The 17,494-nt window shown below is 48.8% G+C and overlaps 1 protein-coding gene across 6 annotated transcripts in view; it reads left to right on the forward strand.

The window, feature by feature from the left end:
- NEK1 (NIMA related kinase 1) overlaps positions 1 to 17,494 on the forward strand; it is a 141,325-nt gene that overhangs the window by 88,173 nt on the left and 35,658 nt on the right. For all 6 annotated transcript variants that reach the window (XM_074993039.1, XM_074993044.1, XM_074993041.1 and 3 more), the window contains 2 exons: positions 231 to 448; positions 13,967 to 14,121. In XM_074993039.1, the coding sequence (XP_074849140.1) occupies positions 231 to 448; positions 13,967 to 14,121 (373 nt within the window). The remainder of the gene's footprint in view (positions 1 to 230; positions 449 to 13,966; positions 14,122 to 17,494) is intronic.

Consider the following 17,494-nt stretch of genomic DNA (forward strand, 5'->3'; position numbering starts at 1 on the left):
ATAAAGGAGGGGAGAAGTGTCAATTGAATTTCTTACCAAAATATTTTGACCTTTTTTATATTAAAACAGTTATTAAAGCAAGTGAGCCATAGAGGCTAATCTCTACATATATAGATTATTTTTGTGATATGATTGGACTACCCTAATTCAACCTTTTTTTGCTATTTGCTTGAAGCATTGGAGTTTTTGTCTACAAGAGGTTTGTAACATTGTTTGTCTTACTACCCCAGGTGCATGTCTCAGTGACTCTAGAGGACCTGAACCCTTTTTCCAGAAGGTGGCACAGCCACATGCCGTATCAATAGCTTCACCAGTTCTGTCAGCTCAGTCTTCACTGGAAGAGCCTTTTCCACCACGTTCACGTTCTGTATCACCAGTAAAAAGTAAAGGCAAAAGTTCATTATTGATTGGTCTCTCTACTGGACTGTTTGATGCAAACAACCCAAAGGCAAGTATACAGTAATGTTAAAATATAGTTTTAATTAAAGCTTTCTTTTCTAGAGCTTGTCTACATTGGAAAGCTTTTACTGGGAAAAGTTCTGCCAATTCCTCTTTAGACACATTTCAAAAGAGATCATTCATATTTTCACTGTCTTAACTGGTGCAATCTGTCCTCACAGTGCTAGGTTGTCTCAGCTGGTTGTGGTATTGTGGACAGGTATCGTAGTGTTCCCCTCAACACTACCTAGTGCCCTATGTTTTGGGAGTTTTCTCTCAGGAGATTGTGGAAGTTAAGGATCAAATTGCAGCTCGTCCATCCCCTAATCTTCTTTTTCCACACTGGATTTTCAGTCTCTCAGCTATGTCACTCTTAGGAGCTGAACAAATCATTGGAGCTCTTTTATATTTATGAAATCACAACTACTGCCACAGCAGCTGGATGTGTGACAGGGATATTGAGATAACTAAAGAGGGAATGTATGATACAGACAGTGAAACTGGCAAACTGTTATATATGTTACTTCCCAGCTGCATATGGTAGAGCATTGGTTAGGCCTCTGTAAAATGAACACTGAATGAATGGTACCATCAAATCAGGGTGCAAACTGAGGGCGAGGAGTAGTGGTTTCAGATCTTTTGGATATGGAAGTTAGATTCTTGGAGCTGTATATCAAGTTTACCCCAGCCCTGCAGTGCAGATGCACCAAAATGAGAGTTGTTCTGACAGTGGAAGAATAGATGACTGTCAATCTTTGGAAGCTTGTAACCTTGGACTGCTGTTAGTCATTGAGAAACCAGTTTGGTGTAGGAAAATATGTTGTCACCTAGATGTGCAAGGTCATTTAAGTGTGTTGTGCTGCACAAGGTTGTAATTCTGGGCAATGTACAGGAAATAATAGATTAATTCCCTGTCCTCCTACCCATCCTCTTGTATCTAAGTACAGAAGGAGAAAAGGATACTTTTCGTGCAAATGTTGGTGGATCACCATGGATGCTGTGTTGACATGATACTGGGTGCTCAAGGAAGGTATATGAACCTCAAATCGTTTAAAACCAAGGTCACAAATCTAGTTGAGCTACAATATTCCTTTTATAGTGCAAGTGCTGACTTCAACAATTACAACACATGCATCACTAAAGGGCTGGGGAGCCCACACAGGGCAACATAAAATGCAGAGACACTGGTCTTTAGGTGAATCAACCCTATACATCAGTGTCCTAGAACTGCAGGTGGTGAGGAGGATGTATGAAAACTTGCTCACACTGATCAGCAACAAATCAGTCAAAATATTTATAGAGAATATGACTGCCATGCATTATATAAATCTCCAGGGTGGAACACCTTCATATCAATTATGCACAGAAGTATCTGGACTGGTGCATAGCAAACAACATACACAACTGTACTACCTACCTCCCAGGCAAAGAACACAATTGCTGATTGAATTCAGCAGGCTTTTCCACCACAGCCACAAATGGGAATTAGACCCACAGATAGCAAATATCATATTTCAAACTCAGGGATTCCAGGCTATAAATCTGTTTGCTATGGACAACACAAAATGCCCCAGACAGCACACTCAAGCAGGCTCAATCGAGAACTCCCTGGGTGACACATTCGCAATCATATGGGACGCTCCACTACTGTATGCCTTTCCCCTGATGCCCATCACCCAGAGAGTAGCATGAATATGAGGCAAGACAAAGCTCAAGTCATCATAATAACTCTCTTGCATGGTCCAGACAAGCGTGGTATCCATATCTCAAACAGATGTCCTTAGGTCTGTCCCTACATCTTCCACAGACTCCTCATCTCTTGGCTCAGGACTGGAGCAGGACACTTCACCCACACATCGAGCTCCTGCACTGCAAGCGTAGCTCCTTCAGGGTTAACAGTTCTGGAATTGCAGTGTTCAAGAGAAGTACAATCAATCAGGCCAAACACCAGCAACACGTATGACCAAAAATGGCGCAGATTTCAGGCATGGTGTACATATCATGCAATAGCACCCTCTGGGCACAATTACCTGCCTTTCTTGATTACACAGTGCACCTTAAGCACCAAGGCTTCATGAATGCATCGATAAGGGTAGGCTTCGCAGCAGTTTCTGCCAAGCATGACGTAATATAGGGACAGTCAGTGTTCACTCACTCTACCATGAAGAAATTTATCAGTGGGTTAAATAATCCTTACCCACCTATACGGCAATCCATGCCCATGTAGGACCTAAACATGGTACTAGGTACACTCTCACAAAAACCATGCAAACTGCTGGCCATACGCTCACTATTCTACCTACCAGTGAAGGTGTCCTTCCTTACATCTATGTTAGCCAGGAACGTAAGGGAACTAGACACTCACAGGACAGAGCCACCATTTATGATTTTCCAAAAAGACAAAGTTATCCTCAGGTGACATCCCAGATTCTTACAAAAGGTAATCTCTGCTTTCAACCTCAGCCAACAAATCTACTTACCTGTGTTCTGTTTGAAAATGCACACAGATCCCAAGTCTCATCTCCTAGTGCCCCTCCTCTACTTACGCTACATTAATGACATCAGCATCATCTGGAGTCATAGGAAGGAGGCACTTGAAAAGTTCCACCGTGATTTCAACAGGTTCCACCCCACCATCAACCGCAGCCTGGACCAGTCCCCACAAGAGATCCACTTCCTGGACGCTACAGTGCAAATAAGTGATGGTCACATAAACACCACCCTATACCGGAAACCCACAGACTGCTACCTACGTGCCTTCAACTTCCATCCAGGGCCCACCACACGATCCACTGTATACAGCCAAGTATTAAGGTGCAAACACATTTGCTCCAATCCCTCAGACAGAGATTAACATCTACAAGACCTTTATAGACTTTCCTAAAACTACAGTAGCCACCTAAAGAAGTGAAGAAACAGATTGACAAAGCCAGAGATGTACCTAGAAGCCACTTGCTACGAGACAGGCCCAACAAGGAAATAACAGGACACCACCGGCCATCATATGTAGCCCCTAGCTAAAACCTCTCTGGTGCTTATCAGTGATCTACAGCCCATCCTGGACAATGATCTTTCACTCTCACAGACCTTAGGAGGCGGCTTAGTCCTCGCCTAGGGACAGCCTGCCAACCTTAAACAAATTTTCACCAGCAACTATACACACACAGAATCGCACAGAATCATAGGGCTGGAAGGGACCTCAGGAGGTCATGTAGTCCAGCCCCCTGCTTCAAGCAGGATCAACCCCTACTAAGTCATCCCAGCCAGGACCTTGTCCGGCCAGGACTTAAAAACCTCAAGGGATGGAGAATCCACCACCACTCTAGGCAACGCATTCCAGTGCTTCACCACCCACCTGGTGAAGAAGTTTTTCCTAATATCTAACCTACACCTTTCCCTCTTCAACTTCTGATCATTACTCCTTGTTCTGCCATCTGACACCACTGAGAACAGTTTCTCACCCTCCTTTTTAGAGCTCCCCTTCAGGAAGTTGAAGGCTGCTATTAAATCACCTCTAAGTCTTCTCTTCTCTAAACTAAACAAGCCCAAATCCCTCAGCCTATCCTCATAGGTCTTGTGCTCCAGACCCTTAATCGTTTTTGTTGCCCTTCGCTGAACCTGCTCCAGCAAATCCACATCCTTTTTATACTGGGGAGCCCAAAACTGGACACAATATTCCAGATGTGGCCTCACCAGTGCCGAATAAAGAGGAACAACTACTTCTCTAGATCTGCTCAAAATGCTCCTCCTAATGCACCCCAGTATGCCGTTAGCTTTCTTGGCTAAAAGGGCACACTGTTTACTCATATCCAGCCTTTCATCCACCATAACCCCTAGGTCCCTTTCCATCACACTGCTGCTGAGCCAGTCGGTCCCCAGCCTGTAACAATGTTTGGGATTCTTCTGCCTCAGGTGCAGGACTCTACACTTTGCCTTATTGATCCGCATCAGATTTCTTTTGGCCCAGTCCCCCAATTTATCCAGGTCACTCTGGATTCTCTCTCTACCCTCCAAAAAATCTACCTCTCCCCCCTAGTTTTGTGTCATCCGCAAACTTGCTGAGGGTGCAACCCAGTCCCTCATCCAGGTAATTAATAAAGATGTTGAATAACACCAGCCCCAGAACCGAGCCTTGCAGCACTCCGCTTGAAACAGACCGCCATCCAGATATTGAGCCATTGGCTGCTACCCGTTGGGCCCAACCATCAAGCCAGCTTTCTATCCATCTTATAGTCCAAGGATCCAATCCATATTTCCTTAACTTATGGACAAGAATGTTGTGGGAGACCATATCAAAAGCCTTGCTAAGTCAAGGTACATCACATCCACTGACTTCCCCATGTCCACAGAGCTTGTTACCTCATCATAGAAGCTAATCAGATTGGTCAGGCAGGACTTGCCCCTGGTGAATCCATGTTGGCTACTTTGATCACTTTCCCCTCTTCCAAGTGCTTCAAAATGGATTCCTTGAGGATTCCCTCCATTATTTTCCCAGGGATTGAGGTAAGGCTCACGGGTCTATAGTTCCCTGGATTTTCCTTCTTTCCTTTTTTAGAGATGGACACTATGTTTGCCTTCTTCCAGTCATCTGGTATCTCCCCCGATCTCCAAGAGTCTTCAAGGATAATGGCCAAAGGTTCAGCAATGACCTCTGCCAATTCCCTCAGTACCCTGGGGTGCATTAAATCCAGACCCATGCACTTGTGCACATCTAATTTTTCTAGATAGCTCAGAACTTGTTGCTTCCCACAGATGGCTTCCCTCCACCTTCCCATAATGCATCATCGAGGACCGTCATGTGGACGTTGACTTTGTCCATGAAGACTGAGGCAAAAAAAGCATTGAGTACTTCAGCTTTTCCTGCATCATCTGTCACTAGGTTACCTCCCTCATCCAGTAATGGCCCCACACCTTCTCTGATAACCTGTTTATTGTTCACATGCCTATAGAGCAACCCTTCTTGTTACTCTTCACATCCCTTGCCAGCTGCAGTTCCATTTGTGCTTTCGCTTTCCTGATTACTACCCGGCATTCTCCAGCCATATGTTTATACTCCTCCTTAGTCAACTGTCCATGTTTCCATTTCTTGTATGCATCCTTTTTTAATTTAAGCTGACTAAGGATTTCCCTGTTAAGCCAAGCTGGTTGCCTACCATGTTTGCATTTCTTACTACTCAGCGGGATTGTTTGTTCCCGTGCCGTCAGTAAGACTTCTTTAAAATACTTCCAGTTCTCTTCAACTCTTTTCCCCTTCATCTTTGTTTCCCAAGGGATCCTACTCATCCAGTCTCTTAGGGAGTCAGTCTGCTCTTCTGAAATCAAGGGTCTGTATGTTACTGCTCACCCTTCTTCCTTTCGTCCGGATCCTGAAACCTACGATCTCATGGTCGCTGCAGCCCAGGTTCCCTCCCACTTCTACTAGTTCTTCCCTGTTTGTGAGCAACAGGTCAAGTTGCGCATGGCCCCTGGTCGGTTCCTTCAGCACTTGTACCAAGAAGTTATCCCCAACATTCTCCAAAAACTTCCTGGATTGTCTGTGTGCTGATGTATTGGTCTCCCAACAAATGTCTGGGTGATTAAAGTCTCCCATGAGAGCCAGGGCCTGTGATTTGGAAGCTTCACTAAGCTGCCTGAAGAAAGCCTCATCTATCTCCTCTCCCTGATCTGGCAGCCTACAACAGACACCAACTACAACATCACCTCTGTTACTTCCACCTCTAAGCTTAACCCACACCACAGTAACTCTAACTCAGGAACCAATAACTGAATAAACCTCAGTGCCAACTCTGCACGCATATCTACACCAGTGACCCTAACCACAGCCCACATCCCCCAGAAGAGCATCTTTCAGACTCCAAATCATGTGACCTTATGCTAATAAGGCATGGGGAATTTACATCTGTGCCTCATTTGCATATTTCAGGCCATTCATTAGCATGCCACTTTTGGAGAAGGTGGCTTGTGTAGAAGAGGCATAGGTGTTCACATCTCCACATTAACTGCTGGAAGTGGGCCACACCCTGCCTGACTGAATTGACCTCATCAGCTCTGGCCTTCCTCTTGATTGGGATTCCCTCTTTTTCATGATCCTGTATAATTTGACCTGCCTCTGGAATCTCCACTACATGCATTTGACGAAGTGGGTTTTTGCCCACAAAAGCTTATACTCCAAAATATCTAGGAGTCTATAAGATGCCACAGGACTTCTCATTGTTTATACGTCAGGCAGACAGTTCTTCATACCCTCAGTATCTGTAGAGCACTCACCTTCTACCTGCAAAGGAAAAAGACTTTCAGAGGATTACAATTCTTCATCTCTACTTCAGAGAGATCAAAGGGGCAGCCAATGTCCAAATATAGGTTCTTCTTCGAGTGTCCCCGTGGGTGCTCCACCATAGGTGACGGCTTGGCCGGCGCCGCAGATCGGATCTTCCAAGCAGTTTCTGCCGGACCGCGCATGCGCCGGCGCGCGCCGCTCCCTGGCGCGCTCCTGGCCATGTGCGCGATCCGGTCCCCGCAAGTTCCTCTCAACCGCCGTCGGCTGCAGACGGAATCCGACTAGGCTAAAGCCACATAGCGTATTCAATGACTTTATTTGTTTTCTCTTTAAAGTTTTTCAGTTCTTTAGGATACCATAAGTAACCGGTTGTTATTTTGTAAAAAAAAAAAACAAACAACATACAAGCTACGGAGGGACAGCTCAAGCCAGTCCCAGTAACAAGCGCCGGAGGCCAGGAGCTAGGGCCATCAGCCCTCCTGCGGAGGCAGGCCATCGGACGGGGAAACAGCACAAAGAAGTGCTAAGTACCCACAAACAAACTCAAAGACTCACCAACAATGTCCTCCTCAGGCTTTAAAAAATGTGAGTCCTGCCGAGAGGCGATGCCAGTGTCCGATGGGCACAATCTATGCATAAGGTGCCTGGGGGAGTCTCATGTGGCACAAAAATGCGCCTTCTGTGCAAAGTTAACGACCAGAGCACGGAGAGACAGGGAGATGAGAATTAAACTGCTGCTTCTTGACAAGGCCCTCCAGCCAGACGTGCTGGAGCGGCCGCAGCAGGAGGGACCCTCCGGGGCCCTTAGAAGGAAAGCTGCCTCCCTCACTCCATCAGCGCAAAAACGGAGGAAAGTTTCTCCAACCCGATCCCTGCCGGCAGCAACAGTGAGCGGGACGGGAGGAGCGAGCAGCCCCCAGCCGCAGCAACAGCTGATCGGCGGCGGCACGGAGAGCCACGTGGAAGCGGCTCAGCCTCCGATGATCAGCCAGCCGCCCCGCACCGCAGGCAGGGCGGCGGCTAAGCAAGCGCCGGTACCGGCGGCACCGCAGGCAGCGGCACCGACCCCCGGGGAACCGGCGGTGCAGAGCGCGCAGGCACGTAGCCTGCAGGCGCAGAAGGACTCCGCACGTGCGGCACCGCCCTCGAGCGTGCCTAGCACGGTGCCGACGGGGCCGGGATCCCCCGCCCATCAGGGGGCGGAGTTACCTCCTCAAGGGAGGGGGAAGGCTGCACACAAGAGGAGGCACTGCAGCCCCTCTCCAGACAGGGCTGTGGAGCTCTTTTCTCACAGCCCTCCGCTCATGTTGCAGACTCCAACCAGAAGGCAGGGGCCCCCCCTAGCCTACCCGGAGCCCCCTTCTCCTTTCCTGCAATCAGCCTCCCCATGGCTGGCACCACCCTCGCCCTTCCTGGGATTTGAATCGCTGGACTATTATGCAAAATCGCTCTCTCCAGTGTCTCGACGATCCCCCTCTCCCAGACACACAGGGTACGTGCAAAGGGAATGGTCAAGGTCACCTTCCCAGGAACAGTGTCTATACTGCCATGGTCGTCCCTACCACGCGGGGCATGGACACCATCGGCAATCTACCAGGGAGAGATCCCCACATATTACCTCGTACCCCCGAGGGCAATCGCGATCGGGGACGGAGACTCAAGCATCCCAGGGGGGACTGGCCGTGGACCCACGAGATTTTCCCTCGCAAACCTCCAGCGAGAGGGCGCACCATCACCATCAAGAACCGGAAGGGTCCAAAGAAATGTACCCCAGCGGTTCCTCGTTTTCCTCCCCGGATGAGGCCACGGCCTTAGGGGACGTCCATCCCAAGGACGATCTCAAACAGTTTCAGGAGCTGTTTAAGAGGGTAGCTTTCACGCAAGGCATCCAGACAGCACAAGTGCAAGAGAAACATCATAAGCTCCTTAAAAATTTGAGCTCCCCGGCCTCCTCCAGAGTAGCAATCCCGCTTGATGAAGCGATCTTGGAGTCCGCCGCTACCATATGGCAGACCCCGGCAACTATTCCGCCTGTCCAAAAGAGAGCGGATAAGAAATACTTCGTGCCGGCGAAGGGCATGGAGTTCTTGTTTAGCCACCCCCAGCCAAACTCCTTGGTGGTGGAGTCCTCGCAGCAAAGATTAAAAACATCTCAATTTAAAACAGGAGGAACGGACAAAGATGCCAAGAAGCTAGAGCTGTTCGGCAGAAAGGTCTACTCCTCCTCCACTTTAACCTTGCGAATGGCAAATTATGCAGCGCACTTGGCGAACCATAATTTCGACAACTATGCCAGATTAACTTCCCTCATGGACTCGCTTCCAGAGGACAAAAAGCCGGTCCTCAAGGCCATAGTGCAAGAGGGCTACGCGGCTGCGAGGATGGAAGTTCAGATTGCTTTGGACGTTGCGGACACGGCAGCACGTTCCACAGCAACTGCAGTGGTGATGCGACGGGAGTCCTGGCTCCAGACCTCGGGCATACCGAGAGATCTGCAGGCGAAGATAATCGACCTTCCCTTCGACTTGCAGAAGCTGTTTGCTGAATCAACTGACTCGGTCCTTCATTCCAGCAAAGATTCAAGAGCCACACTCAGGACCCTGGGGATTTACACCCCTCCATACTCAAAGAAAAGGTACTACCCACAGCAAAGGCGGTACCAATACCAGCAACAGCGCCCCCAGTATCACAGGGGTTACGAGCAAGGGCGGCATCAGCAGCACCAGCAGTACAGAACCCCCAGGCGACGCTCACAACAGGGCCGTCCGTCCTTGGGGCGGGGCCAAAGGCCACAAGTTTGACATACAGATCCAGGGCTGCGCCATCACCACCATTGCACAAGATCATCCGAAACGACTTTTTCACCATCGCCTCCGACCATTCTACGACCAGTGGCAAAGGATCACCACAGACAAATGGGTGCTGGAGATCATAGCCACGGGGTACGCCATCCCCTTCCAGTCGCTCCCGCCGCCGCGACCCCCGCCCAAGCCCCACCCCCAGGAGGCCTCCCATGTAGCCAGGCTCAGGCAGGAGGTGGCCCACCTAGAGTTCATAGGGGCGGTGGAAAAGGTGCCGGAGCAACTGCAAGGGAAAGGGTTCTACTCTCGGTATTTCCTGATGGAGAAAAAGACAGGAGGCTGGAGGCCCATCTTAGACCTTCGTGGCCTCAACAGGTATCTGCGCAAGCAACGTTTTCGGATGATCACTATTGCCTCCATCCTTACAGCAGTGGATGATGGAGACTGGTTCGCAGCCCTCGATCTACAAGACGCGTACTTCCACATAACCATTCATCCGGCTCATCGACGTTTTCTCCGGTTCATGGTGGGCAACGAACACTTCCAATACAAGGTCCTACCGTTTGGCCTTTCCTCGGCCCCCAGAGTCTTCACCAAGACCTTGGCAGTGGTGTCAGCCTACCTGCACAGACAGGGGGTGTTTATTTTCCCGTATCTGGACGACTGCCTGCTCAAAGGGACCTCGAAAAGGGAGGTTCTCTGCATGATACGCGTCACAGCAAACACGTTCTCCGCACTTGGCCTGGTTATCAATCTGGCAAAATCAAAGATAGACCCCTCACAGGACATAGAGTTCATAGGGGCTCGCATAAACTCGGTCTCGGCGAGAGTATACCTACCAGAGGCTCGCTTTCGAGCCATCGGTTCCCTCGTGCAGGTCATCACCTTCAGCCCTACGGTGCCGGTCTTGACGTGCTTGCAGCTGCTGGGCCACATGGCAGCGGCTACGTTTGTGGTACAGAACGCCAGGTTGCACATGCGCAGCATGCAACATTGGCTGGCAAGTGTATACAAGCCGGCGGTACACACCGTTCACAGGGTGGTGTCGCCCCCACCTGGGGTGCGCGAATCCCTGCAATGGTGGGTAAACCCCGGGAACTTGCTAACAGGGGTACCCTTCCATCAGCCGCAAATATCGGTTTTCCTCACTACGGATGCCTCCCTCACAGGGTGGGGAGCGCACATGGGCGAAGAGGTGGCTCAAGGACTGTGGTCACCCACGGAACAGTCTCTGCATATCAATGTTTTAGAGCTCAGAGCAGTGTTCAACGCCTGCAAACACTTTCGAAACCGTATACAAGGCAAAGTCGTCGGGATCAGTACAGACAATACCTCCACCATGTTTTACATAAACAGGCAAGGAGGAGCTCGATCCTGTACCTTATGCGTGGAAGCAATCCGCCTATGGAACTGGTGCATCGCCCACGATATAATCCTGAGAGCCTCCTACTTGCCGGGCACGCACAACGTGAAGGCAGACCAGTTGAGCAGACGTTTTGCGCTCACCCACGAGTGGCAGATCCGTCCCGATTTACTACGGCCGATTTTCCACGCATGGGGGTTTCCCCAAATAGATCTCTTTGCCACTCAGCACAACAAACAGTGCCCACGATTCTCCTCCAGAGCAGGGCTGGGCCGGGGGTCCCTGGGGGACGCGTTCGCGATCCCGTGGGGAGGCCCCCTGCTTTACGCGTTTCCCCCCGCAGTGCTGATCCACAAGGTTCTGCAAAAAGCCAGGAGAGACAAGGCTCGGATGATCCTGATAGTCCCAACGTGGGATCGCCAACCATGGTTCCCCCTACTCCTGCGCCTGTCGGACCGCCCACCGATGCCTCTTCCGGTGGCGCCGGATCTGCTCACGCAAGCCCAGGGGTCCATAGTGCATCCGCACCCCCAAAGCCTGCGACTGCAAGCGTGGCTAATCCATGGCTCAGCTCCCTAGAGAGCACATGCACAGTGGAAGTACAGCAAGTCCTAGAAAGTAGCAGGAGGACTTCCACTAGGAAAACCTACAAACAAAAATGGACTCGCTTCATGGCTTGGTGTTCTACCAAGCAGCTGGCCCCCCTTTCGGTGCCTATACCTACAATTCTAGAGTATTTGCTGGACCTCAAGAGAGCAGGACTCTCGCTATCCTCGTTAAAGGTCCACCTTGCCGCCATCTCGGCGTTCAGACATGAGGAGGGAGGGCACACGGTGTTCGCCCACCCTATGGTTACCAGGTTCCTCAAAGGGTTGGTAAACCTATACCCCCCTCGGAAACCGATTCCACCTTCGTGGAGCTTGGACCTGGTGCTTACCACACTCATGGGACCACCGTTCGAGCCCTTGGCCACGGTTCCCCTTCGCCTCCTTACAGTAAAGACGACCTTTCTTCTTGCAATTACGTCAGCCCGTCGGGTGAGCGAGCTTGCGGCAGTCATGGCAACGCCACCCTGCACTGTCTTTTCCAAGGAGGCGGTAACTATACGGCTGCATCCAGCCTTTGTTCCCAAAGTTTCTTCCGAGTTTCACATCAATGAACCTATTGTTCTACCCTCGTTCTATCCAAAGCCTCATAACTCCAGCGAAGAGGCGCGCCTACACCTCCTGGATGTGAGGAGGGCGCTAGCCTTCTACATAGACAGGACCAAGTCCTTCCGAAAAACGGATAGACTCCTGGTCTCCCTCGCTCCCAAATCTAAAGGAGAAGGTCTCTCATCGCAGAAAATCTCAAAGCACATTGTATCCTGCATAAAAATGTGCTACGAGCTCAGAAAGACTCCTTTGTCGGCCACTCCCAGGGCTCATTCCACCAGGGCAGTGGCAGCATCAACAGCCTTTTTCAAGGGCGTTGCATTGAAAGACATTTGCAGAGCGGCAACCTGGTCATCCTACGACACGTTCGCCAAACATTACGCCCTTCACAGGGTATTCCAAGAGGATACCCGTCTCTCTGCAGAGGTCCTCTCGGGGACCAGCTGCACATAATCCGATTACCCACCACCTATCTGGGTTACTGCTGGGTAGTCACCTATGGTGGAGCACCCACGGGGACACTCGAAGAAGAAAGAGAAGTTACTCACCGTAGTAACGGTGGTTCTTCGAGATGTGTCCCCGTGGGTGCTCCACTTCCCGCCCATCCTCCCCGCTTCGGATCTCTGTTAGTGTTTTGCAGGGGCAACCGAGGCGGTTGGTCGAGGAACTGGCGGGGACCGGATCGCGCACATGGCCAGGAGCGCGCCAGGGAGCGGCGCGCGCCGGCGCATGCCCGGTCCGGCAGAAACTGCTTGGAAGATCCGATCTGCGGCGCCGGCCAAGCCGTCACCTATGGTGGAGCACCCACGGGGACACATCTCGAAGAACCACCGTTACTACGGTGAGTAACTTCTCTTTATCCACATGGATCTCACAAAGCATAAAACTTTGGTGTGAACTTAACAAACTGACAACTCCAAGCATTGGTTGCACACACTGCACAAGAACACAAGCAACAACCTGTACCTTCCTTAATCAGGTCCTACTGCAGGACATGTGCAAAACTGCTACCTGGAGATGAGTCCATACATTTACCAAGGACTAACTTATAGACAAGTATACAATGCAGGCCATTAAATTCAGCCAATCTATTCTGAGCGTTATAGACAATGTGACACCAAAACTCTGCCTCCAACAAAAGGCCAGTGCTCCAATGTCACCTTATGTGAAACACCCACAGGGATACTCCTTGGAGAAGAATGTACAGTATGATTTCTAGAAACATAATTATCAGAGCTATTGACTTTATTTTTTTTGAGCACAGAGTTGTTTACTGCTAATACTTCAAAACACTTGTGGCTGAGAGCCTGTAAATGAAACTGACTGGAAACGTACTACTTTAAAAAAACTGAATTGATTTTATGTTCATTTGCTTTTGCATCTCTCAGCTTGGACGAGCGCCATATATAGTGCAAAATAGACATTTTAAAATAGTTCTTTCAATTTTAATTACCCAAGATGGTTTTAGTATCTTAATTGAGAAATTTGGTTGTTTAGAGATGGTTTTAAACTGGTAGTGAGTGGATAATGACTTTCTTAGGAAACATCTGTACTTGACCTTATATGTGTATATATTATTTGTGAAATATAACTTGTTTTTACCTCAGTAAGGTTCTTAATTTTTAAAAAGATAACTAATAAGAAAATGGATAGAGTCTTGTGTAAAAAGAATATAAATTAGTTTTCATGAGTTCTGAGTTTTTTAGACCTGTTCAACACTCAAAGTGAAAGGAAAAATTTCCTGCTTTTAGTGGAAAGGCAAACCATGCAGTCTCCTACATTCCATATTAGCTTACTAACGGTAGAATTTTTTTTATAATATTTTATTTAGGGCATCAGTATATTTATTCAGACTTTGATTTTAGTTCTGTTTCTTGTTTGCTGTTGAATATCCTAATCTGACTTGTTTTTTTTTTTTTTTTGACCTTTTCAGATGTTGAGAACATGTTCACTCCCAGATCTTTCTAAGCTGTACAGAACACTAGTTGATGTTCCTATTGTAGCAGATGTACAACAACGAGACAATCTTGACCTAGAGGATATGGAAGATGAACAGGTCAAAGAAGGGCATTCTGATTCTGAAGACATGTAAGCATAAAATATTTACCAAATATTGCAAAAAATGTACAGCCTTAAGGACCTCTTCAGTTAACTGAAAGACAGTAGAAAGTCGCTGTTAACCTCAGCCTCCTATACTTGTATTTTATTTCTTTTATTAGAGCGGCTTCTGCTTGTGAGAGAAACAAGGTCTAAGTTTACACTGCCACTTTACTGTGCTGCAGATTTTAGGCTTGGGGTATAGAAAAACACCACCCCAAGCACAGCAACTTTTAGCACTATACAGTGGGGTTTTTTTGTGTTTTGGGGGAAGAAAAGAAAAGGAGCTGGTAATCGTGATTCCCGCAGCTGGGTCTGCCAAGGTGCTGGTACTCAATACTGGCAAGTACAATCACAAAAAAGCACTGGTACTATGTCACCCATGTAAGTGGTCTTCCAGCACTGTTAGCTGCTCCCCTCATGGTGGTGGTTTACCTAGAGCGGCGGTGTCCAATAAGAATTGAAAGATGACTGCACTTATGGTTGTCATCTTACTATATTTGCTACAGGCCCTCCCCCACACCAAGCCAGGCTCCCCTAGTGCCCCCTCTAAATAAATGCCCTCCCCTTTCCCCAGAGCCAGGCACCCCCAACCTCCCATTCTAAATTAATGCCGGTGACTCACCAGAGCAGCTGGGGCCACCAGGGCCAGAGCCAGAGGAGCAGGTAGGGATGTCAGGGCCACTGCTGCCACAGCAGCTGGGGCCAACAGGTCTGGAGTGGCCAGGTCCGCTCAGGGCTGCTGGAGCCTCTGGGGCCGCCAATGCCAGAGGAGTCTTCAGGGCCACCAAGGCCAGAGGAGCCTCCAGGGCCACCACTGCAGCAGCTGGGGGGCTGCCATGGCCAGGGATGCTGGGCTGGAGGAGCTTCCTGGGGCCACTGGGGCCACCAGGTCCTTCTCCTCCCAGGGGGTGGGGCTAGGGTGACCACATTGCCCTATGGAAAATATGGGACACTGACCTCTGGGGGTGGAGGCAGGGCTCCTGTCCTGTGTCAGGGCTCCTAGGTGTTGGGGTCTGCTACTCCAGTGTGAGACAGCAGGGAAGGGAGCTCTGCAGCCGCCAAAGGGGAGGCACTGGGGATGAAGGGAGTTTAGGATGGGGGCTTCAGAATTCACTGTTGAGGGGGGTGTTCCAAAGTCTCCCAGTAGTGGGGGGGGGCATGGAATGAAGCAGGAGCTGCCTCCCTGAGGTGTGGGAGTCCAGGGAATGAGGCAGCCAACCCATGGAGGGCTCCCTGACAGCTGGAGCTGCCTCCCGTAAGTGCAGGGAATGAGGCAGATGCCCCATTGTGGAGTTTGCCAGCAGCAGGGGCTGCAACCATGGGGTGACAGGGAATGGGGCAGCTACCCCACAGAGGATCTCCCCTATAGCAGGAGCTGCTGCTGCCACAAGATGCAGAGCTCTGGGGAGCAGGGTAGCCCCCGCCCCCCAGTGGAGGAGCTCCCTGGAAGGAGGAGCTGCACCCCAAGACACGCAGTGCCAGGGAACAGGCCCCCCTGCAAAATGAGACCATATGTCTATTTTCTTAAAATAGTAGGAATGCCTGTGAGACGGTTTAAGTGGGGAACTCCCATGGTAGAAACAAAATGGATGGACACCTTAGGTGGGGTACATTTTGCAGGTGGGCAGCACTCACATCCAGCTCTAGGAGGAGCTGCATTTAAAGGCTCCAAGAGCCACATGCAGCTCCGGAGCCAGCATTGCTACACTGCGATTTCCTGTTTGCTGCAAGTAGCGACATATTGGACACATGGATCTCGAGCACTGGGAACGCTCTCTCCCAGTACTTATGTTATGGCCACACTTTCACTTTAAATCAGTGTCAACAAAGCCAAGGTTTTGAGCTACACGGAGCTTTTCCTTAGATCTGGAAAAGGTACTTAAAGTGTCACACCTATATGCAAGAAGTAACACACAAAATATGTGCTAACTATTTATATTAAACTAAGAGACCATTCAAAGAGAATTGGTCCCTGAATGGTCCCTTGGTATATGTGCTAACTACTTGAGTTAAAGTTTCTGTTCAACCTTGTACACAGCGTGTCACGGCTAAATACCTCTCCCAGACCCAAGGAAGAGCTCTGTCTTGCTGGAAATCTTATCTCTTTCACTAACAAAAAGTGGTCCAATTAAAAAAATAATGTATGTATGTATGAATGAATAAATAAAAAGCTTCACTCACTTTGTTTCTCTTTGAAAACCTTGGAATAGCGGCAGCTATAACGCTGCATACAATATAGAGGTATTTTTTAGTCTTTCTCATCTTAAATGAAAATCAAAGCCCTCTCCTTAACACCTTTTTATCTCTCAATTACCACTCCATCTTTCTTATAGTCATGTCTAAAACTCACTGAATGTAGTATCCTTCTGGCGTTTATTTTCTCTAGTTCATTACTAGCTGCTCTTCTGGGCAGCTTCAATCCTTTGCTTCTACTGATGACTCCTTTCTAGTTAAGGTTCAGAACCCAGTACTCCATCCTTGCTTGCTTTGAACTGTCAGCCACCTTTGACATAATTAATTATGCTCTTCTTTTGTCTTCCACTGATTGCCATGGGTGTGTCTGCTCTTTGTTTTTCTCCTACACCTCTTACATGCTCTTTTAGCATATCCTTTGAAGGATCTCCTATCGTGTCCTTGGTCATGTCCTCTTCTCCTTCTGAATTTTATTTCTGGGTAATCTCATCTGCAAACACATATTCAACTGGCATTTTTACCTGGAAGATTCACTGATCTCCTCCTCTGTTCCAGAACTGTTTCCTTCTGTCCAAACTGTAATTTTTGCCTGTCTGTCTGATCTCTCCTAGTGGAATTCTGGTTACTAGCTCAGACTGAACATAACTGAAGCAAAGTTTTTAATATCTTCTCCTCCCAGTTCTCCTACCACAGTTCTATCTATAACCTCCTTTCTTCATCACTGGGGACAACACCAGCTTCTTATCACTCAGGTTGATAACTAGGTGGATCTCTTTTTAGGCACTGTCACATTTTACATCTAAATCTAGCTGATTCTTTCTGCAAAACATATTTCATATGCAGCCTTTTCTGTCTGCCTACAGAGCCAGATGTCTCACCCAGATTCCTCCTCATCTTGTTTTGTTGTTCGCAACGTTGTTTACTATGGTCTCAACAAATGCCATCTTGATCCACTCATATACATCCAGAATACTGCTGCAAAGAACGTTATCCTTCCCCATTGCATCTTTTGTGTCGCACCTCCTCTTTGTGTTTCTCCCTTGTTTCTTCCCCTTCTCTTTTGCATAAAATGATCATACAGCATCAGACCAATCACCCATCTAGTCCAATATCCTGTCTTCTGACTATGGCCGCTGCACAATGCTTCAGAGGGAATGAGCAGGACAGT

Source organism: Carettochelys insculpta, chromosome 4 (assembly GCF_033958435.1).
Source record: "Carettochelys insculpta isolate YL-2023 chromosome 4, ASM3395843v1, whole genome shotgun sequence".
Taxonomy (NCBI): Eukaryota; Metazoa; Chordata; order Testudines; family Carettochelyidae; genus Carettochelys; species Carettochelys insculpta.